The following is a 21,945-nucleotide window of genomic DNA, read 5'->3' as shown; positions in this document are numbered from 1 at the left end:
ACCTGCCGGGCTGGGGAAGGCCCCACAGCAGGCCTGCTTGATAAGACCTGGGAGCCAGCTTCCTTCCCCGTGAGCCTGGTCGGCTTGAGAACAAGAGGGCCACAGAGAGGATAAGGACCCTGCATGCACAGCCCTACCGCCCACCGGCCCGCAGGTGTTTCCCGACCTCCACATCGGACAGGACGTCCACGCTCCGAGGAAAACCCACCTGCACAAACAAGGTCCCCCGGCAAACCCAGAGGGCCAAAGCCAAGACTGTGGGCGTCCAGAGCACTCGAGCTCCCTGCATCCCTGCCCCGTCCTTCCTCCCCGAAGGCCCTTGAAAACACTCCTGCGGCGGTAAAACCAGGTAGACTTTTTATATATAAATTATATATAATTTATAAAACCAGGTAGACTTTTTATATATAAATTAACCACTTTATTGAATATCAATAAACCGTACATATAACTATACAAAACGTTTCCTTAGTACAAAATGTCGCTTGCGATATAAATACCAGTGTACCTTTAAAAAATTGTAAACATCTTCCTCCCAGGCCCACCTGTTGGGCCCCGAAAATAGTTCTGGGAGACACAGTGGTGGGGCCGGAGCGCCCCACTCGGGCCCCTGACAAGGGAAGGCAATTATTCACAGTCCCTTTGGAGACATCGTTAAATTGCCTGTGAAACAGGTGCCACCATGACACACAGGAGGCTGAAATAGCTGCCCAGGCCGGGGGGCATCCTGGGGTCCAGACGCGGTCCTCGCATCAGGGGGCACCGCCGCGGGGCACCTGGGGGTGGCCGCTTGCATAGTGAGGCACTCCTCCTGGAGGGGCAGCCTGGGGGTCCCTGGGGGGCAGGCTGGGGCCCCCTGAGTGGGGCGGGAACTTCTCCTCAGTCTGCCGGCTCTTGTCCCCGAGCTCCGAGCAGCTGCAACCAAAACCCAAACAGCTCTGGAGTCACAGAGCCGCGCAGAAAGGCCAGCTCCACGGACCTTGGGAGCAGCGGCTGCCAGGAGGGGTCCCTGCGGCAAGCCACCCCCCCCAGCAGGAAGCGCCCCTGCCCCTCTGAGCCTGGCAAGGCATCCAGAAGACCAGGAAACAGTCCCCAGGGTCCAGCCCGACGGTGGAGCTCACGAGGGGATTCTGTGGCAGTGCCCAGGAGGCAGGGTCTTCCCTTCTGGAGCGGGGGTAGGCCCCTCTGGGCTGCAGGGAAGGCCCAGAGAGGTGGAAGGAGCCTCAAGAGTCAGCGTGGCCCCCCCGAGCAGCCCGACTCTTGGTGCTTGTGGAGCAGGGACATTCGGGAGAAGGTTCTGGAGCATGTCTTGCACTGGTACTTCTTGACATCCGAGTGGGTCTGGAGGTGGGCCCGAAGGTTGGAGCGGTCGGCAAAGGCGCGGCTGCAGTGGGGGCAGGAGAAGGGCTTCTCGCCTGGGGAGAGACGACAGGAGGGGTTGGTGGAGGCGCAGTCACTCGGGAGAACAGCTGATGTCTGCTGACATCCCCAGCCACCCCCAACCTCTGCCACCCAGCTCACCCCAACCTTGAAGGGCTGCCGTGACCCAGAGAAACCAGAGGCCTGGATTCGGCAAGGAGCGCTCCCGCTTCCCACCGTGTGGCCCTGAGTTAAGTCAGCGGGCTTCTCTGAGCCTCCGTTTGCTCATCCGTAAAATGGAGCCATTCAGCCCCCACACACAGGGGTTGGTAATTGAGAGAAGACTGAATCAAATACTTTTCCTGCCCTGCCAGCAGACGTGCTGAACAATGACGCGGCAGTGACGGCCGTGTTTGCTGACCGCTTTGTGCCAGGGATGGTGGAAGCACTTCCCACTATCTCATTGAACCCCACCTTCGTCCTGAGTTTAGGGACGCAGAAACTGAGGCACAGGGAATACGCAGGGTCTCAGCAAGAACCAAGCAGCCCGACTCCAGCGCCCTTGGTTTTAACCACTACAGAGACTGCCTCTTAGTTAAGGAGGCTGAAATGGGTGTTTCTTATTACCACCCCTGTACTGCCTTCCTAAAGTCAGCCTAAAAGCCCCCCTCCCCTCCCCCGGTCACTCCTTTTCACTGCTTCCCCATCACTGGGATCACACTCAAGAAAGTGTCAAGTGTGTCTGTCCCCCCATCAGAGAGCCCCACGAAGGCAGGAACCTCCCCACCCTGACTCCATTCCAAGCTTCCAACCCAAGGCCTAGAACCCCCAAGAGGCTACAGAAATCTTTTCACCTTGTGACTTTTTAAAAAAGAATCCCACCTGAGGCCCTCTTGCCACCTGGCTGCCCAGGCTGTATTGGGAAGAGCCTGCACTCAGGGCTGGATACACAGTAGGAGCTTTAAGTGCTTGGACAGCAAATCTTTTTTCAATAATAAAAAAAAAAAGGTCTCAGAAGAGCCTGACTCCTCAGTCACCACCAGACAATACCATTCACCAGTTTTTCATAATTCCTGCCCCAATCAAGAGACTATAACTCACATTCCAGAAACCTTACAGCAAATGCTGTTTCGCTTTTCCTTGGGGCTGTGTTTCCCAAATAAAGCCAGAAGAGTAACTCATTAAATAAATACTAATCAGGCCTCTAACTCCACCCAGGCACTGTTCTTTAATACTGAATATTCTTTTCCCAGAAACACATTCTCCTCTCCTCCCATTCCCCTGTGTCCCTAGGCCAAGGCCCCCTAGTTAAATCCCGGTGCTGGAAATAAATGAATGCCAGCAGCCTTCGTGGGTGCCTGGGGGCACTGCACGGCGATGGGTGGGTGGGGTCCAGAAGCCAGGTGTCTGCAGCCCACAGGGGAGCCGCGATCACGGGCTCAGTCTCCTGGGACAGGGCCACCAGCAGCGTGGGGCTGGGGCCAGAGGACTGGGGAAGGGACGCCCGTGTAACCTGCTCTGCCATGACTGGCGCACCTCTGCATAGCAGGCCCGAAGGGTCTGATGACTGAGTCCTACAAGTTCTTCCTCATTCACACCCTGCTCTGAAAACTCAGGGCCTGGGCTCTGCAGACCTGGAAAAGCGGATGAGGTGCCTGGGTTCCCCGCTTCTCCTCGCCCACCTTGGGCGAGGCGCAGGAGCCCTGACTCCGGCCTATAAAGCTGGGACTTGGGTAAGTGGCGGCCTTCTCTGCGCCTCCGTTTGCTCACCGCTGAGACGGGGTCAGGACGGCCGCTCAGGGCGGCTGCTGGACTGACTGCCGCGACACAGGTGACGAGACAGGCCCAGAGCGCGTGCCTCCCCGCCTCCGGCGCTCATCGAACGTTATCTTTATGTTACGTGTGATTAGACACGAACCTGGACAAAGAGGCCAGCTGGATGGGATGGGATGGGATGGGATGGGATGGGTGGAGGTCTGTGTGCAGAAGCAGGAGGCCTCGCAGGCCTCCAGCCCCCACCCTGGCCCGGCCACATCTCTCTGGTGCTCCTGGAGTGTGAAATGGGCACCAGGCCGGAGGGGACAAAGGCCGCTGAGGGGGGCAGTGTACATGCGATACTCCCTGGATTAAAGGGGCCTGACACGCTGCGGGCCGGCAGCTGCGACCCAGAACAGGTGCTGGGCACCACTGCCCCGCGCACCTGCTCCAGCCCCCAGCCCCCGCCTCCCGGGCGCACCATTAAGACGCACAATGGGAGGCGAGGAGGATGGCGCTGGTGCATTTCAACAGGCTTTGTGTGTCTGGGCCATGCCTTTACATGAAAATAATGTCTGAACGGGAAGGGAGAGAAGCTGGGGGGCTAAGGGGAGCATCGAAGGGCTTCCACTGCCCCCAAATAGAGACCCCGTCGCTGGGCAGCCACCGAGGACACAGGCTAGGCAGTTGGGCCTTTACATGTTAAAATCAGGGCTTTTGTGCACCAAGAAGAAACTGCAGACATGGGCTGCAAGCTCTGGAGGTTGCCTGCCTCCGCCCCCCCACCTCCCACCCAGGAGGAATGACATCAATAATGCCTGCAAAATGCCAGGCTTCACACACCACCTCACTGACCCTCACAGCTCACAGGTCAGCCCTTGGGCCAGGAAATGCCAGAACTGAGACTCCAACCTGGCCAGCCTGACCCCCAAAACCAACAGTCATGACCCTTGAACCCTCTCTCTGAAGAGCAGCCCCAAGCAGAGAGGCCTCCCCCATTCACGCTCTGAAAAGGTGGAGTGGATACCTTTTCTGCACTTCTGTAAAGCTAAAGGCTAGGACAGGTTCTATCTCACAAGTTTCTACACATTTAGCATTACAGTTTTTGAAATGCCAAGACCTAATTGTTTTCTGCTGGCAAAGGAGTTCCTGGGCCTGCATGATGGGATTAAGTTTATCTGTTCAGCAGTGAGTGGGGTTGGGGAAAGCAGGTCTGAGAACCATCATGATACTATAACAAGTCATTATCAAGTGATGAGGCAGCCACTGAACCTAGACTGCCCCCTCTACAATACTGCAGTAACCCACTCTGTATGATTAAGTTATAATCAGAGAGGCTGAGAGAGTTAAATCCGGTACTCAAAGAAACACGGCTTGGGAGCAGAACAAATACCAACGATTTTTGTGCCTGCGGGTCGTGTCTCAAGCATTTTCCCAAGTAGTTTCTGTCCCAGGTGTCTCATTTAACTGGCACAAAAACCTCACAAGGTGTTTTTATGCTCATTTCACAGATGAGGACACAGAGGCTAAAGGAGGTGAAACGCCAGCCCAAAGTCTGGGGAGGATCCCAAAGCAGGATTCAGAGCGGAGGCAGGTGGGCAGGCTGACAACATCCTGTCTGGCTAGGGTGGGGGTGGGGGTGGGCTAGGGGAGGGTGGAGCAGGGTGGGCCCCTTCACACCTGGCCCCAACAGCAAGGTGTTGTTTATACCTTTCCCATATCCAGCTCCAACCCATTTGGCTGAGAGGAACTGAGCCTGCTGAGGGACATGTAAAAGTTATCTACTCAGCCCAAGTGCTTAGCTGATGAAGGATAGCATACTTCTGCCAAACTTCAGAGCCAGGCCCCCCGAACTCAAGCTAGGCGTCAGGAGATGGCGGGGGCCTCGGTTCCCACAATCTGAAAGTGACAGCAAAGCCCATCTTAGAAGCGCTGGCAGGGAAGGCAGGGAGAATGGGGGCCGGGGGGAGGGACTCACCGGTGTGGGTCCGGACGTGGCCCTGCAGCAGCCAGGGCCTGGAGAAGGCCTTCCCGCAGGTGCTACAGACACAGGGCAGAGTGTGGCTCCGGATGTGCATCTTGAGGGCACCCAGGCTGATGTACTCCTTGTTGCAGTATTTGCAGTTGAAGGCCTTGCGAGTCTGGGGGTCCTTGGCCACGGAGAGCCCGGTCAGCTGCTTGGGCAACTGGCCCAAGCCTGGGAAGGCAGCATAGCCCTCAGCCTCCAAGGAGGAGGCTGAAGTGGACGAGAAGGACGAAGGGGCCGGCGAGGGTGGGCTAGGGGGCTGGGAGCCTTTCCCGCTGTCCTCGTCGGACAGGGAGGTCAGCTCGCCAGCCTTGGGGATCTCCTGGGGCAGGAGAGAAGCCCAGCTGATGGGCTGGGCTTGGGGCGCCAAGAGAGAGTCCCAGATGAGTGTCGGCAAGGAGGCGGTGGGATTGAGGACCTCGGGCGGCGGGATGGCTGCCAGCAGGTGGGCCTGGTCGTAGGGCTGCTGGAAAGTGAGCTCTGAGCAGGGGACAGAGAAGAAGGCAAGGTCAGGCGTGAGCTCAGTCAGCCAGCAGACATCAGCCTGATGTGGGCCAGGGGCTGAACGGGGCTAGCACTCAGGGCTTATCAGATGAATACTAGGACCGGCGTGCAGTCTGAGCCCCTCTTCACCAGGTCACCTGGTTCTCCCGCTTCAACCTCCAGCTCTTCCGGGAAGAACCCCCCTTCCCTAGCTCCGACTCAAGGGGGTCATTTCCAGGTCTCCAAGTACCCAAGTACCCAGCTTGAGGCCAACCCCCAGCATCCTGGCCCCTCATCTCCTCAGCTGCCAAGGCACCACACCCCTGTCCCAGGCCCCCTTCCATACACATTTCTTCTCCCACACCCTCCCCCAAATCCTCTGGACTCTTGCAGAGCCCTCGGCCCGGCGTCTGTCCAGATAGAAGCCTCCTCTTCTCACTTTTGGGAGGGGCGCCCCTCTTCTCTGCGGCTGGTTAAGTTCCAGTTTCCTCAGCCCAAGACCACCGCCCTCCAAAAACCCTCTCCACATCTCCCGCACCCACCTGACCCGAGATTATTCGCACCCAGGCTGTATTCTTTGACTCGACTCTGACCCCTCGACTTCGTCCCCAAGCCCCCTGCTCCTCCAAGTGCTCTCCTCATGCAGCCTTCGCCTGCCTCCCCCAAACTCCCCAGGGGTCCGGTCACCCGGCCCCCTCACCTGGAGAAGAGTCGTGCAGTTCACTGTAATTGGGTCTCCGGCGGGAGCCCGCAGACTTCCTGACGAGGAAAGAGCGCGGCATGGTGGCCAAAGCAGCTGGGGGTGGGGGGGCGTCTCGCCGGGTCACGCCGGGACCGCAAAACCCTCCACCCGCGACGCCGTGCAGCTGCGCTGTGAGTGGAGACGGGCCGCCGACTCCCTTAAGTACGCCAGTCGCGGGTGGGCGTGGCCCGTCCCGGTCACGCCCCTTTGTCACCTCCGCGCCAATCGAAACGCGCCTTAGCCAGAGGCCCCGCCCCGAGCAGGTGCGCTGGGGGCTGGCGGGGCTCGCGCCGCGTGGCGCTGGGAGCTGGGCGGGGCCGCGCGGACGCCGGGCCTCGGGCGCGTGCATGGGCGCCCGGCGGCAGGCTGCCGGGGGCGGGGCGCTGGGAACCCCTGGACGAGGCGGGACCCCTCTTCGGGACTCGGGCGCCCGGGCCGGCTCGGCGCGGCACGCTCTCCCGCCTCTGGCGCCCTCTGGCGCCGCGCGCCGCGGGTCTGGGCACCTGACTTTCGGAGACCGCCACCGCCTTGGGTGTCGGAACGGGGCGGGGGGTGCCTTCGCTCGTAGGGTGCCTCGCAGAGAGCGTGGGATTGACCAGGGGCAGCACACAGTTCGGAGGCGGAGAGAAGCAATGGATCCCTCCACGTGGCTGCTGACAGTGTGCAATGCCACGGCCTTTTTTTTTTTTTTTGCAAAGCAAACGGGCATCAGCTAGAAAAACGCACAGACTGACTGTGTGCCCACTAACGGACCAGGCACCCCTCCCGGCGCTGGGGGGGATACGACTCTGAACAAAACACTCGGGGTCTCTGCTGAAGGGTCGCTCGCCCAGTCAAGTGGAGGAGACAGGTGAAGTCAACAGGCAATTCCAATGCAAAGGGAAGTGTATTTCGATGAGTGGGGGGGGTGGGGACCACAGGGCACTGTGACAGTCAAGAGGCGGGTCACTTGACCAAGGGTCGGGGCAACTTCCCAGAGGAAGTGAAAATGCCGAGGAGAAAGGCCTGAGGTTAGAGGCAGTAACCGTCTGAGCCATTGAGAGCCTCTCTCAGGATGGGGGTGGGGTGGGCAGGGCGGCGGGGTCAGGGCCTGGAGGAGTCTGGACTTTGCCCCAGGGGCACTGGAGAGCTGAGGAGGGACCTGTTTGGAGTGTGGTTGAGAAAGATTACTCTGGGCAGGTGGGAGAAAGAAGTGGGGAAGGGCGGAGCTCAGGTTAGTTGCCTCACTCATCTGGGGTCATCGATACTGTGTCTAAAGGACTTGAGGCTAGGCTCCACCGGGGGTCACTGACTGATTTAGCTGTGGGCTGGGCCCAGGGGAGGGACAGACTTCACCCCCAGCTCTCCTCTGAGCCCACCAACTGTGAGGGCCATGCCTGTCGTGGACTGGGGATTGGGCACAGGCCTAAATCCGCAGGTCTCTCCAACTCGTTTCCACCTGTGAAAACCCGTTAAGACCCTCCACTCACCACCTAGCATGAGAGCAGGGACAATTGTCTGGATCCTTAAGTGCTGTGAGCAAAACAATCATCCTTTCCCTGTTCTAGCTGGGGAGGGTGGGGGGAGGCGGGGGAGACAGGCCACGCACAGTCACTACAAAGAATACGGCTCCTGTCTGTTCACTTCCCATCGTGATTTTCCACCTACATCCAGAGGGAGGAGTAACGCCGTGTCCCTTTGCTCCAAACCTCCTGTGTCCCTATCTCACTCAGAGCAGAAGCCGAATTCTTCACCACCGCCCTCCACCTGCTGACCTGACCTCTGCTGCACTGATCTTGAGCCGCTCTGCCCCTCCCCCTGCACAATGATCCACCGCCTTCTTTCTGTTCCTCCACATCCCAGCCCTTGGCACCTGCCATTCATCTTCCCTGACCCCCCAGAATCTCTCTTCCGCAGGATCTTTACCAGAGAGTCTCTTTCTGTCTTTGTTTCAGCAGGAACTTCGCAACTGTTCAGCCTCATTAGTAAGGAGAGAAATGCAAATTAAAACCACAATGAGATACTATTTCACACCCATCAGAAAGATAAAAAGTTAAAATTTGGTCATAGCAAGTGTTGAGGATGTGAGGGCAGGAGGACTTTGGTTCCATGCGGGCGAGAGTGTCATGGGTATGAGCCACTTTGGAAAAGTTTAGCATCAGCGAACAACAGGTGACTCTCCTAGCATTCTACTCTCTGGCCTGCTTCATCCCAGAGGTTCTTAGCCCTGGCGTCAGATCCCCCCAGGGAACACCAAAGCCTGGGCCCCACCCTTGCAGCCGTTCTGATTCAATTACTCTGGGTGGGACCCTCTGGTAGTAGCATTTTTGAAAACTCCTCAGGTGAGCAGCCAAGGTTGAGAACTGCTGCCCAGCTTTAATCCCAGAAGAAATGAGAATATTTCTTGCACCCTCGTTCGTAATATGGAAACAAACAAACAAACTGGAAACAACCCAAATGTTTATCAACAGTAGAAAGGGTTAATAAACTGTAATTAATAAATTACAATCATATATATAATGGGATACTATACAGTGAGAAAAAACAAACTAAAACTCCATGCAACAACAGGGATAAATCTAAAAAACATGGTGTTAAGCAAAAAGAACCAACTCAAATACAGTTAGTTGGATTTACACAGGTTCAAAAGCAGGTAAATGAAACCCTTTATTGTCTAGGAATGTATAAGGAGGTGGTAAAACTATAAAGAAAAGCAAGAAAATATTTACTGCAAAATTCTGGAGGGTGGTTAGTTGGGGGCCGAGGTGCTTCTAGAGAGGTTTTGATAATGTTTTGGGATTTTTTTTTTTGAGGGGGTTAAAACATTTTTTTAATTGGAGTTGCTTTACCATGTAACAGCAAAGTAAATCAACCAGAAACTTACAGATATCCCTCCTCCTTGGATTTCCTTCCCACTGAGGTCACCACAGAGCATTGAATAGAGTCCCCTGGTTCTCACTGGCTGTCTATTTTATACATAGATATTTTATACATATGAATGTCAACCCCAATCTCCAAATCCATCCCAGACAATGCTCTATTTTAAGCACAGAAAGATGTTATTATTAGTCTTGAAATTGTACAATAGGCAATTTAGACACTCTTGCTAAGAATGATATATTTAACACATATTTGAAGTCACCTGAAGGGAAGCGTCTCTGATGATCCTAGCCAAGGTAGGATCCTGCCTTACAACGTATCTTTTTTCTTCCATTGCCTGCATGCTCCGTCATATCGGATTCTCTGCGACCCCATGGAGTAGTCGGCCAGGCTTCTCTGTCCATGGGATTTCCCAGGTAGAGTGGGTTGCCATTTCCTCCTCCAGGGGATCTTCCCCACCCAGGGATGGAACCTATGTCTCCTGCACTGGTAGGTGGATTCCTGACCACAGAGTCACCTGCGAAGCCCTTTAATTCTATTTACCCCATTCAATTTTCTTCAAAGCACTTAGTAGGGGCTCAAACAAGTGTTTGGTGAATGATTACTGGCTGGACCTTCTCCTAGTCACCCTGTCCAAGTCACTCAGCCTCTCTGAGCCTCAGTTTCCTCATCTGTACAAGGTGAGCGTCCTGTCTCCCTGCGATACCGGATGGGTAGTGGCCGGAGGTGGCTGGTCCTCGAATGCCATTGCCTGGGCCTCCTGCTCTCCCTTTCTCTGCGGGCGGACATCCGCGCCCTGGAGGAGGTGTAAGGTGCTGGTGGCGGGGCCTTTCTCCATCTGGGCAGTCCCTTCCCTTCCGATTGAACTATCCGGGCGCTTTATTTTGCTGGTTCGCCCACACACCCCTCCCTCCCAGAGACGGCGACGTGGGAGGGGGCTTTGGGCGAGGCGAGGCCCAGGGGCTGCAGGTCAGCTCCCGGGGGTGCGGTCCCGGCCGACACCTTAGATGCTGCGGCGTCAGGTCCTCCCGGAAATGGACCGGCTCTGCCCCCTCGCCCCACCTACCCCGCGCCCTGCGCCGCGGCCCTGCGGCGCCCTCTGCTGGCTGTCATGTGGGGCTGGACGCGCACACCGTGGATGGGGATGAAAACTGGTCCAGCTGCCTTGAAGAGTAGTTTGGGGACACCTCCCAGTGCCAGGACGAGGTGGCTGAGTGGTTAAGGCGATGGACTGCTAATCCATTGTGCTCTGCACGCGTGGGTTCGAATCCCATCCTCGTCGGCTTGTGGTTTCCACGCCCTACCTTCAGCTGTGGCTTCCTAAGTGCTGCTTGTGGTTTTTAACAGGAAAAAAAAAATCCTCTTCTGCCAATGCAGGAGACACGGGTTCCATCAGGAAGATCCCCTGGTGGAGGCCTGGAGAATCCGTTACCCTCAGCAAAGGCAATTATTTTTACCAGCGTCTTGTATGACCTTCCAGAGATAGTCTGTATAGAGACAAGGAGATATATACGTTTGTGGATGTTAATATGTACACTCCTTTTTATATAACACCAATGGGAGCCTATACTTTAGCCTACTTGCTTTTACCTCTTAAGTAACTACACTGCGTGTCTTGAAAGTTGTTCCATATCTTAACATGTAGCTCCCGTAACCCCTTGCAGGGCTGCAGACTCTTTGATTGTATGGATTATACCATAATCACAGAATTTATCTTACAAGGGGACTTGTGATAGGCATTTAGATTAGAATATAATTTTTTGCTACTACAAACAAGGGGGCAGTTTCAGTGAATGTCTTGTACACACATCTTTGACCTGAAAGGCAAAGATATCTTATAAAAAATAGAGGGAATTCCTTGGCAGTGGTTAGGATTCTGCTCTCATTGCCCTGAGGGTCTGGGTTCAATTCCTGGTCAGGAAACTGAGATCCTGCAAGTCATTTGACATGTCAAAAAAAGTTGTTGATACATTTGTCCAAATGTCCTCTAACAAGGTTAAACTAAATTATACTTTCACCAGCAGGGAGTTGGGGGCCCTTTTCAAAACCTGGTGGAGGCAGGGTGTTGTCAGCTTATTTTTTTTTTAATCTTTCCCCATCTGATAAGGAAAAGTGAGATCTCCTAGTTACAATTTGCATTTACATGATTGGGGTGGAGCATTTTTCTCAGCCTGCGTCCTTTTCCTTTTCTCAGTGTCCTGAACGGCATCTCTGTCATTTGGTCACCGATTTGATGAACTTCCTAATCAATAAAAATTCTTTGTATATTAGGCTAGCTGACCCTGTTGATTAGATCATTAACCGCTGAGTGGATCAATCAGAGAGTTCATCTCTGCCGGGAAGAAGACATTGTCCACGAAAAGTTCAATGAATGAATCAAGGCTCAACCTCTACACTTACCCTTAATTTAAAAAAACAAAACCTCTTGAGTGTCTCCCACCTGCCAGGACACAGTGATTCAGCCCTGGGCTGACTCAGAAGTCCCTCTGAGAATCAAAAGTCACCATCTCAGAATAAGGGTTTCAAGGGAAGTTTCTGGGTCCAAGTCTGTTGAGCGTGGCCCAGAGTTGGGGGCTCCAAGATGGATAAGCCCTTTTTGTTCCCATTTGCTGAGCGCCTGCTGTGTACCAAGTTCTGTGCGGGAGCTTCACAGCGTAGGTGTCCCGTTAGCATCCCCAAGTGGTATTTGACACTCTTGGGGGAACAGTTAATACATTATAATGCAGACAGATTAGCCATCTGTCAGAAAGGAGAAAACTCTAGATGTAATGAGTGGAATCATATCAAGACATGAAGTGATAAAAAGCCAGGTGCAGAACAGCATGTACAATGTGATTCCATTTGCATAAAAGAGGGAGAAATATGTGAGTATTTCTTAGAAACACAGAAACAGCCACTGGCAGGAGGACTGGAAACTGGTCTCCGGGATTGTCTCTGAGGAGGGGATCTGAGTGGCCACCAGGCAGAAGCCGGAGAAGATGGTCTATTACATGCCCTTTCCTGTGTCTTAAAAAATGTTTAAATCACTTGCAAGTATTAACCTCATTAATTTTTAATAGGGTAGCAAAAGTTGTCCATCACAGATGATCTGTTAAATACCTCAGTCCAATCAATGGATACTTTGCAGCTGGCAAAATCTCAAATCCTGTCGAAGAGTATATAGAGCCTCCCAGGCTCCCATCTCTCTCATAGAAAAAGCCAAAATGCTCACGATACCATGAGGCTCTGTGGAACTGGTCCCCTCATGGCCCCTCTGAGCTCACTTCCGGGACGAGGCTGCAGCCACAGCAGACCACGCAAGCCTTGGCGACTTGGCACGTGATGCTCCCTTTCTGTGGAGTACCTCCCCCCAGATGGCCACCCGGCTCACCTCACCTCAGGGACGTCTCCTCTGGCACCGTGTCAGCCCCTTCTACCCTCCCCCGTCTCACACTCCTTACCCACCCACCCACCCCAGTACTTGATGCATATCTGACACCGCGTGTATTTTATTTATTTTGCTGATTGTCCTTCAGATCAGAGGTTGGCAAACAATAGCCCCCAGGCCAGATTCAACCTGTGGTTTATTTTTCTATGGCCCTTGCGCTACAAATAGCTTTTTTAAAAAAAGAAAAGAAACCACTGGACAGCCAGGGAGGTCCACGAACAGCTTTTACAGACAAACATTTTATCAGTTTGAGGAAAGGAAGCTCTACCGAGGCAGGAAGTATCTGTTTGGTTCACTGCTGTGACCTAAGCCTGGTTTACAGTGGGTGCTCAATAAATATTAGCTGAATGAATGAATGAACCGATACAACCTTTTAAGTGAAAACAAAACATTCAGGTGATCAGAATATCCCATAGGCTGCCTGTTGTGCAGAAGTTAATAAATAATATCTACATGTAGGCCCAGGCTGTACAATTAGACCCAAGAATCCGGTTACTTCTGAGGAGGAAAGCAGACAAGGGTGGGAAGGAGACTTCTTTTTCTCCAAACTGTTCTGGTTTTTTAAAAATTATTTTATCATTCTTATTGTTATTTATTTATCTTTATTGGCCATGCCATGAGACATGTGGACTCTTAGTTCCCAGATCGGGGATTGAACCTACGACCCCCTGTGTAGGAAGCATGGAGTCTTAACCACTGGACCAATCCCTCCAAACCATTTCTGAATGGTATGCATGTTTTATTTCAGACAAGATCAGGCAGATTCAGGGTGGTATGGCTGTAGACTCAATGTCTATTTCAGATGCATGTCACCATTTCAAATAAAATACTTTTTCATGAAAAAAATCCAACCACAAAACCCAGGCAAAATTTAACTGCTGCTGAGACCTGGTTTCTTCATCTAGTGAATGAGGATAGTAAGTAGGGTGACCAGCCGGCCCCGCTTGCCCAGGACTGCGGAAGTTCTGGGATGTTCCTGGACAACCAGAAAGAGGTGATTTCCCTGGTTAGAAGGCAGTAGTCCAAAGCCTGGAGGGTGCCAGGCGGTTGTGTGGGGACTGGCTGGGGCCCTGAAGCTAGATGTCTCTACACCTGCCGGGCCAGCGTCGTACCTGGAGGTCTGCTGATGCTGCAGACCCGACATGGGTCCCTGGGATCTCTCGAAGGTGCAGTGCACATCTTGCCCGGCTAATCTCCGTGCATTTGTCACGGGGGCGGACACGCATTATCTCACAGGGTATCTGGAGCACTAATTTGCCTTGGCAGCCTCGCCCCTCGGACTGCTGATATCGTCCTGTTATCTCCACTTCTGGGCAGAAGGCTGAACCTGTTTCCAGGAAGAGCCCCAGGGCCGCCTCTTTCCCCACCCGCGCCCACCTGGAGACCTTTGTGCATCTCTGGACTATCGAGTGTGGGAGATACTGCCAAGGAGGGGACAGTGAGAACAACCCTGTCCTTAGGTCAGAGGCTGCCACAAGATGCTACCTAGCCTAGGGCTCATCTCCCCCGCTCTCCCACTGCTCACCTGCTCCAGCCTCTGTGGCCTTCCTGCTCCCTCTTCACGCAGGTTCTGTCCCACAGCAGGGTCTTGGCCTTCGCTGTTCCCTCTGCCCAGAACGCCCTTTGTCGGCTCTTCCTAGAGCCGTTCCCAGCTCATCCGTCACCTCGGAAATGCTCCTGTCATCGCCCTTGGCCACTGCTACCACGCTGGCCCATCTGGACGCCCCAGCAAGCCCCGAGTACTGGGTGAGGTTGTTGTTGTTCAGGTCACTAAGTCATGTCTGATTCTTTGTGACCCCACAGACTGTAGCCTGCCTCTGTCCTCCACTATCTCCTGGAGTTTGCTCGAATTCATGTCCACTGAGTCTGTGAGGCTATCTAACCATCTCATCCTCTTCCATAAAATAGTCAAGATTATCAACCCCATTTTACAGATAAAGAAACTGAGGCTCAGAGAGGTGACATGCCAATATGCTCAAGTTACAGTGAGCAAGCAATGGAATGTCCCTGGCTTAGTGGGTTAGGATTTTATAATAAACCAGCCAGACACAAACAAGCTCCTGCGCCCCCGGAGCCCACAGGTGAGGGAGGAATCTGCCAGCCTGAGGGACCCGGGTGAGTCAGAGGAGTGAGACCCCGAGGGGCCCCACGCTGAGGTCACAGGGAAGGGCAGGTGAGAGAGGGAAGTGAGAAGACATTTCCGGCAGCAGAGACTGCTGACCACCATGACTAAAGCCCGGGGGCAGCTGAGTGCTCCAGGATGTGAGTGTTCAGGTGGCAGAAGTTCCTCGCTGAGAGCCCCAGGCCCCTTGGGCCCACTCCCCCAGGACGCTGCAGCCACCGTGGGCCAGAGCAGCCAGGCTCCGGCCTCAGCAGCTTTGCCTGTGATATTCCCATTCTGTAAATAACTTCCCCACAGGTGACCCTTGCAGTTCTTGAGATTGCCCGTCTTTTTATAAAATTAGAAATGTCCAAATGGGAGTTTAGAAAACTGTGGTCTGGGGACTTTCCTGGGGTCCAGTAGCTGAGATCCTCCGCTCTCAATGCCCAGGTTCCACCCCTGGTCAGGGAACCGGACCCCTCATGCCGAAACTAATGTTTTGTGCTGCCATGAAGATCGACAATCCTGCGCGTTGCAGCTAAGACCAAGTGCAAATAAATACTTTAAAAAACACACTGTTGTCTGTTTTTAATGTTTGTATTTAATATGTTAACACTTTAAAGACATGTACACACATCTCTGCAGAGCACAAAGCTAGGGTCCTGCCTCGCCCTACCATCTGTGATTGTGTGATCCTGAATAGATCCCTTCTTTAGAACTACAACCACTGCATAGACTGGGAGCTAAAACCTGAACAAGCCGTCTCAGAAGCCCTCCTCGAAGGCACGTGTACACAGACACACACACACCCTCTGTGTTGACTTCACCTTGCTGTTCTCACTGATTCTAGAGATAGGGTTGCCAAACAAAATCCAGATATCCATTGAAACCAGAATTTAGGGGGTCTAGGATGGTTATGCACACACTGCTATCATTAAAATGGATAAATTACAAGGACCTACTGTATACCGTATACCATGGAGAAGGCAATGGCACCCCACTCCAGTACTCTTGCCTGGAAAATCCCATGGACAGAGGAGCCTGGTGGGCTGCAGTCCATGGGGTTGCGAAGAGTCAGACACGACTGAGCGACTTCACGTTCACTTTTCACTTTCATGCATTGGAGAAGGCAATGGCAACCCACTCCAGTGTTCTTGCCTGGAGGATCCAATGGACAGAGGAGGCTGGTGGGCTGCCGTCTGTGGGGTCACACAGAGTCAGACACGACTGAGGTGACTTAGCAGCACTGTATACCAGATGGAACTCTGTGCAATGTTAAATGGCAGCCTGGATGGGAGCGGGGTCTGGGGGAGGATAAACACATATACACGAATGGCTGAGTCCCTTCCATGTTCATCTGCAACTATCATAACATTGTTAATCAGCTTTACCCCAATCAAAATAAAAAGTTCTAAGTGTGAAAAAAAAAAAAAAAGAATCTCACATAAACCACAAATAAACTTTTAGTATCAGACTGCATGGGACAGACTTCTTTATCTGAAATTCAAAATTAACTGGCTCTCTAGTATTTTAGGGCTTCCCCGATAGCTCAGTGGTAATATCCACCTGCAACGCAGGAGATGCAGAACAGCTGGGTTCAATCCCTGGGTCAGGAAGCTCCCCTGGAGAAGGGAATGACTACCCAGTCCAGTATTCTTGCCTGGGAAACCTCATGGACAGAGGAGCCTGGGGGGCTGGAGTCCATGGGGTTGCAGAGTCGAACACAGCTGAGCACGCATGTGCACAAAGGGCTTTTTATTCGCTGAATCTGGCAGCCCTGCTTAGAGGCTGGCTCTACAGCACTCAGTGCGTCCCTGACCAGTCCCCTGTTGGTGATGGGCAATGAGGTTGCTTCTCTTCTTCTGCTTACCGGGAACGGGACAGTCCCAGGAAAATCCCTGCACAAAGGACAGTGACCTCATCTACACTTGTATCTACAGGGTGTGTCCCTGAAAGTCGCTTAGTCACTCTCTGCCTGGATTCCTGTGGCCAGGATGCCAGGGTGTCCACGCCTTAGACCTGCTCCCTGTCTCCCCAACAGCAGCCACCTTCTCTCTCTCAGGCTATCCCTCGACCTTGCGCTTTCTCCTTGTCTCTCTCCATCTCTCTTTCACGCTCTCTCTGGGTGTCTCTGACTCTTCTATTTTTCTGTCTCACCTCGTGTATGTTTCTTTCTGTCTCCCTGGACTCTGCCTGTCTCAATCCCTCCCAGTCTTTCTCTGTATTTCTGTCTCTCTCAACTTCTCTTCATTTGACACAGCACCTCTCTCTATAAAATACTTAGAAGTTTTGAATTTTTTTATAAGGGAATTAAAACCATTATTTTAAAATTAATGTTTTAATTGGAGGATTGCTTGACAATATTGTGATGATTTTTGCCATACATCAACATGAACTGGTCACCGGGACACACCTGAAACCACCTCCAACCTCCCTCCCCACCCCATCCCTCAGGGTTGTCCCAGAGCACTGGCTTTGGTGCCCTGCTTCATGCAAAGCTTTGAATTAAAAAGAAATTGATTTGGCTGCATTGGGTCTTAGTTGCGGCTCAAAGAATCTTCATTGCACACAAGATCTTTTCGTTGTGGCCCTTGAACTCTAGTTTCGGTGTGAGGGTTTAGCTGCTCCACGGCATGTGGGATCTGAGTTCCCTGACGAGGGATCCAACCTGTGTCCCCCTGCATCAACAGGTAGATTCTTAACCACTGGACAGCCAGGGAAGTCCTGTATATAAAGTACTTAGATGGGTGGGCAAAGATATATTTGGAAAGCTGTTCACTGTAGCACGGCCCATAACATAGTTGTGAAAATTAGTAAAGGGCTATTGTTCAGTTGCTAATCTGAATGATTTAGTCTCTTTGCAACTTCATGGGCTGCAGCACACCAGGCTTCTCTGTCCTGCACTATCTCCTGGGGTTTGCTCAAGTTTATGTCCATTGAGTCAGTGATGCCGCCTAACCATCTCCTCCTCTGCCGCCCTCTTCTCCTTTTCCTTCAATCTTTCCCAGCATCGAGGTTTTTTTCCAATGAGTTGGCTCTTCACATCAGTTGGCCAAACCTCACTAAAATGGAGTTGGGAGGCCAGAAAGGGGAGCTCTCATGCATACACCACTAGAAGTCAATACAGACCCCAACAGCAGAGATCCCTTGCATCTGCGGTAGGAAGGGACACTATTTTACTACTGCCAGCAGGAACAAGATTTCCTCCTTGTCAACAGCTTGGCCACTGAGAGACTGTCACAATGCAGCCAATGAGAAGGCACTGTCCTTCAAACTCCCAGTTTCCTCCAAGGGCCTCTGTGTTTATAACAGCCTCTCCCAACTTCCCCTTCTCCTGTGTAAGAGTTTCCTCTCCTTTATTTTACCGGACTTGCATTGAGTTTGCCACCTGTGCATGTCTCGAGTTGAAATTCTTTGCTGTTCCTGAATAAACTCATTTTATTGGTTAAAAACAACAACAGCTGATTGTGTTATTGTTTTAGGTTAACAGAGTCAAACTGGAAACCTAAATACTCATTGATAAATAAAAGTAAGGTCCATCCTCACCAGGAGGGTCAGGCAATCATTAAAAATAACACCACAATGACAGGAAAGATGTTGAGAGATAAATCATGGAGTAAAAAGTGCAAGTTATAATCTATATAGACAAGAAGTAAAGCATTCACCTAGTTTAAGTTTCAACCAAAAATATGACCCAAGGACATGTATTTCATTATTAAATGATCACTGATTGTCTGTGGGGTGGGATGAGGAGTGGTTTCCAATTTTTTATATTTTTCTCCTTTACCTGTCTTCTGCTATTTTCTAAACAATAAGCATTATAGTTGTTTGTTTGTTTAAGGAGACCCTGGTGACTCAGTGGTTAAGAATCTGCCTGCAACGCAGGAGATGCTGGAGATGCAGGTTCAATCCCTGGGTCGGGAAGATCCCCTGGAGGAGGGCATGGCAACCCTCTCCAGTATTCTTGCCTGGAGAGTCCCAGGGACAGAGGAGCCTGGCGGGCTACAGTCCCTCAGGTCACAAACTATCAGACACAGTTGAAGCAACTGAGCACGCATTATAATTTTTAACATCGTACATATTTGCTCATCATTTTATGTATCTATACACAGGGGCACACTATTTTTTCCTGAGCCATCTGAGAGTAACCCTTTACTTATATCATTTTGGGGCGGCTGCTCCGTGTGGCACACAGGACCCTAGTTCCCTGACCAGGGACTGAACCCGTGCTCCGTGCAGTGGGACCAAGGAGTCTTGAGCCCTGGACCACCAGGGAAGTCCCTTCACGCCCTTTGAACCCTTAAACGTCTGTCTCCTAAGAACAAGGACATTCTCTTATGTGACTGTGGTGCAACTCAAAATCAGGAAATCTCACACTGATAAAATACTGTTACTTGTTCCACAATCCTTATTCCAATGTTAGCAATTGGTCCATGAACACTCTTTAAAGCAACCCCCGTAACGTCAAGGATCCAACCCGGGATCATGCAGCATTGCAGCTGGTTGCAGCCTCTGGTCCTCTTCAACCTTGACATTTTGGAAGAGGTGGAGCTGTTTCGTAGACTGTCTCCCAGGTTGGAAGAGTTGCCTGATGTTTCCTTACAACGGTCTGTGTGTGTGCTCAGTCGTGTCTGACTCTGCGACTCCAAGGATCGTAATCCGCCCGGCTCCTCTGTCCTTGGGATTCTTCAGGCAAGAACACTGGAGTGGGTTGCCATTTCCTTCTCCAGGGGATCTTCCTGATCCAGGGATCAAAGGCGGGTCTCCTGCACTGGCGGGCGGATTCTTTACCACTAGTGCCACTTGGGAAACCGTTCCTTACAATTAGACTCTAGTAAATGTTTTTCTGTCGGACTCTGAGAAGTGCTGCATTCTCCAGTGTGTCCCATCAAGTCACCCGTGACTTGTCCCATTATCAGTGATATTAATTCTGATCCCTTGGTAAAGGAGGAGTCTGCTAGGTTTCTCCACTGCAAAGTTACTAATTTTCAGTATTTACTTTTATTTTGCTGTGCCGTCTTAGTTGTGGCATGAAAGATCTTTAGTTGCAGCGTGTTAAGATCTTTCGTTGTGGTATTCAAACTCTTAGCTGTGGCATGTGGGATCTGGTTCCCTGACCGGGGATCAAACCTGGGCCCCCTGCATTGGGAGCATGGAGTCTTAACCACTGGAGCACCAGGGAAGTCCCAAAGTTAGTAATTTTTCCTTTGTAAATAATTTGAGGGGTGATCATTTGAGACCAAACAGTCTAGATGATTTTTATAAGCAGAAAAGGTATCGTTAAAGTCTGGCAACCTGTAAGAACTGAGCTTGCCCACCCAATTCTAACCAACAACGGAGTGGCTGCCCTACCCCAACTATTATACAATAGATATGTTGTAAGACTAGCCCGTCTTACAAGATAGAATTTCCTACACTAGCCTAAGGATGGCTTCCCTAGTGGCTCAGTGATAAAGAATCCACCTGCAATGCAGGAGACCCGGGTTTGATCCCTAGATCAGGAAGATCCCCTGGAGAAGGGAATGACAACCCACTCCAGTATTCTTGCCTAGAAAATCCCATGGACCGAGGAGCCTGGCAGGCTACCAGGGGGTCACAAAGGGTTGCACAGGACTGAGCCTAACACTTGGACCCTAAGGATGCACTTTACCAGAGGCTCTTTTTAAAAGAAAAGATACCTAAGCCCCACCCACACCTGCCAATCAGAATCTGGTAAGCAAGAAGCCTGAGAATCTATCGGGTAGCAACTGTGACTGGTGATAGAAGCAAGGTCCGATGCTGTAAAGAGCAATATTGCATAGGAACCTGGAATGTCAGGTCCATGAATCAAGGCAAATTGGAAGTGGTCAAACAGGAGATGGCCAAGAGTGAACGTCAACATTCTAGGAATCAGCGAACTAAAATGGACCAGTGAATTTAACTCAGATGACCATTTTATCTACTACTGCGGGCAGGAATCCCTTAGAAAAAATGGAGTAGCCATCATGGTCAACAAAAGAGTCTGAAATGCAGTATTTGGATGCAATCTCAAAAACGACAGAATGATCTCTGTTCGTTTCCAAGGCAAACCATTCAATATCACGGTAATCCAAGCCTATGCCTCAACCAGTAACACTGAAGAAGCTGAAGTTGAACGGTTCTATGAAGACCTATAAGACCTTTTAGAACTAACACCCCCCAAAAAAGGTACTTTTCATTATAGGGGACTGGAATGCAAAAGTAGGAAGTCAAGAAACACCTGGAATAACAGACAAATTTGGCCTTGGAATACGGAATGAAGCAGGGCAATAATATAGAGTTTTGCCAAGAAAACACACTGGTCATAGCAAACACCCTCTTCCAACAACACAAGAGAAGACTCTATACATGGATATCACCAGATGGTCAACACCAAAATCAGATGGATTAAATTCTCTGCAGCCAAAGACGGAGAAGCTCTATACAGTCAACAAAAACAAGACCAGGAGCTGACTATGGCTCAGATCATGAACTCCTTATTGCCAAATTCAGACTTAAATTGAAGAAAGTAGGGAAAACCACTAGACCATTCAGGTATGACCTAAATAAAATCCCTTATGATTATACAGTGGAAGTGAGAAATAGATTTAAGGGCCTAGATCTGATAGATAGAGTGCCTGATGAACTATGGAATGAGGTTCGTGACATTGTACAGGAGACAGGGATCAAGACCATCCTCGTGGAGAAGAAATGCAAAAAAGCAAAATGGCTGTCTGGGGAGGCCTTACAAATAGCTGTGAAAAGAAGAGAAGCGAAAAGCAAAGGAGAAAAGGAAAGATATAAGCATCTGAATGCAGAGTTCCAAAGAATAGCAAGAAGAGATAAGAAGGCCTTCTTCAGCGATCAATGCAAACAAATAGAGGAAAGAAACAGGATGGGAAAGACTAGAGATCTCTTCAAGAAAATTAGAGATACCAAGAGAACATTTCATGCAAAGACGGGCTCGATAAAGGACAGAAATGGTATGGACCTAACACAAGCAGAAGATATTAAGAAGAGGTGGCAAGAAAACACAGAAGAACTGTACAAAAAAGATCTTCATGACCAAGATAATCACGATGGTATGATCACTCACCTACAGCCAGACATCCTGGAATGTGAAGTCAAGTGGGCCTTAGATCAAAGCTAGTGGAGGTGATGGAATTCCAGTTGAGCTATTTCAAATCTTGAAAGAT

The 21,945-nt window shown here is 51.4% G+C and overlaps 1 protein-coding gene and 1 non-coding gene across 2 annotated transcripts; one reads left to right on the top strand and one right to left on the bottom strand.

Moving 5' to 3' along the window:
• Nucleotides 1-398: 398 nt before the first annotated feature.
• Nucleotides 399-6,516, bottom strand: SNAI1 (snail family transcriptional repressor 1). Its single transcript, XM_061437933.1, has 3 exons — nt 6,324-6,516; nt 5,093-5,620; nt 399-1,415 (listed from the first exon to the last, which is right to left on the bottom strand). Exons 1-3 carry the CDS (start codon nt 6,403-6,405, stop codon nt 1,231-1,233), a joined length of 795 nt encoding a protein of 264 aa, XP_061293917.1. The 5' UTR covers nt 6,406-6,516; the 3' UTR covers nt 399-1,230.
• Nucleotides 6,517-10,424: 3,908 nt separating this feature from the next.
• Nucleotides 10,425-10,506, top strand: TRNAS-GCU (transfer RNA serine (anticodon GCU)). The gene has a single exon. It is a non-coding gene; the product is annotated as a tRNA-Ser (tRNA).
• The last annotated feature ends 11,439 nt before the right edge of the window (nt 10,507-21,945 follow it).

This window comes from Bos javanicus, chromosome 13 (assembly GCF_032452875.1).
Source record: "Bos javanicus breed banteng chromosome 13, ARS-OSU_banteng_1.0, whole genome shotgun sequence".
NCBI lineage: Eukaryota > Metazoa > Chordata > Mammalia > Artiodactyla > Bovidae > Bos > Bos javanicus.
Note: the sequence above shows the minus strand (reverse complement) of the source record. Positions and strands in the feature narration are given on the sequence as shown.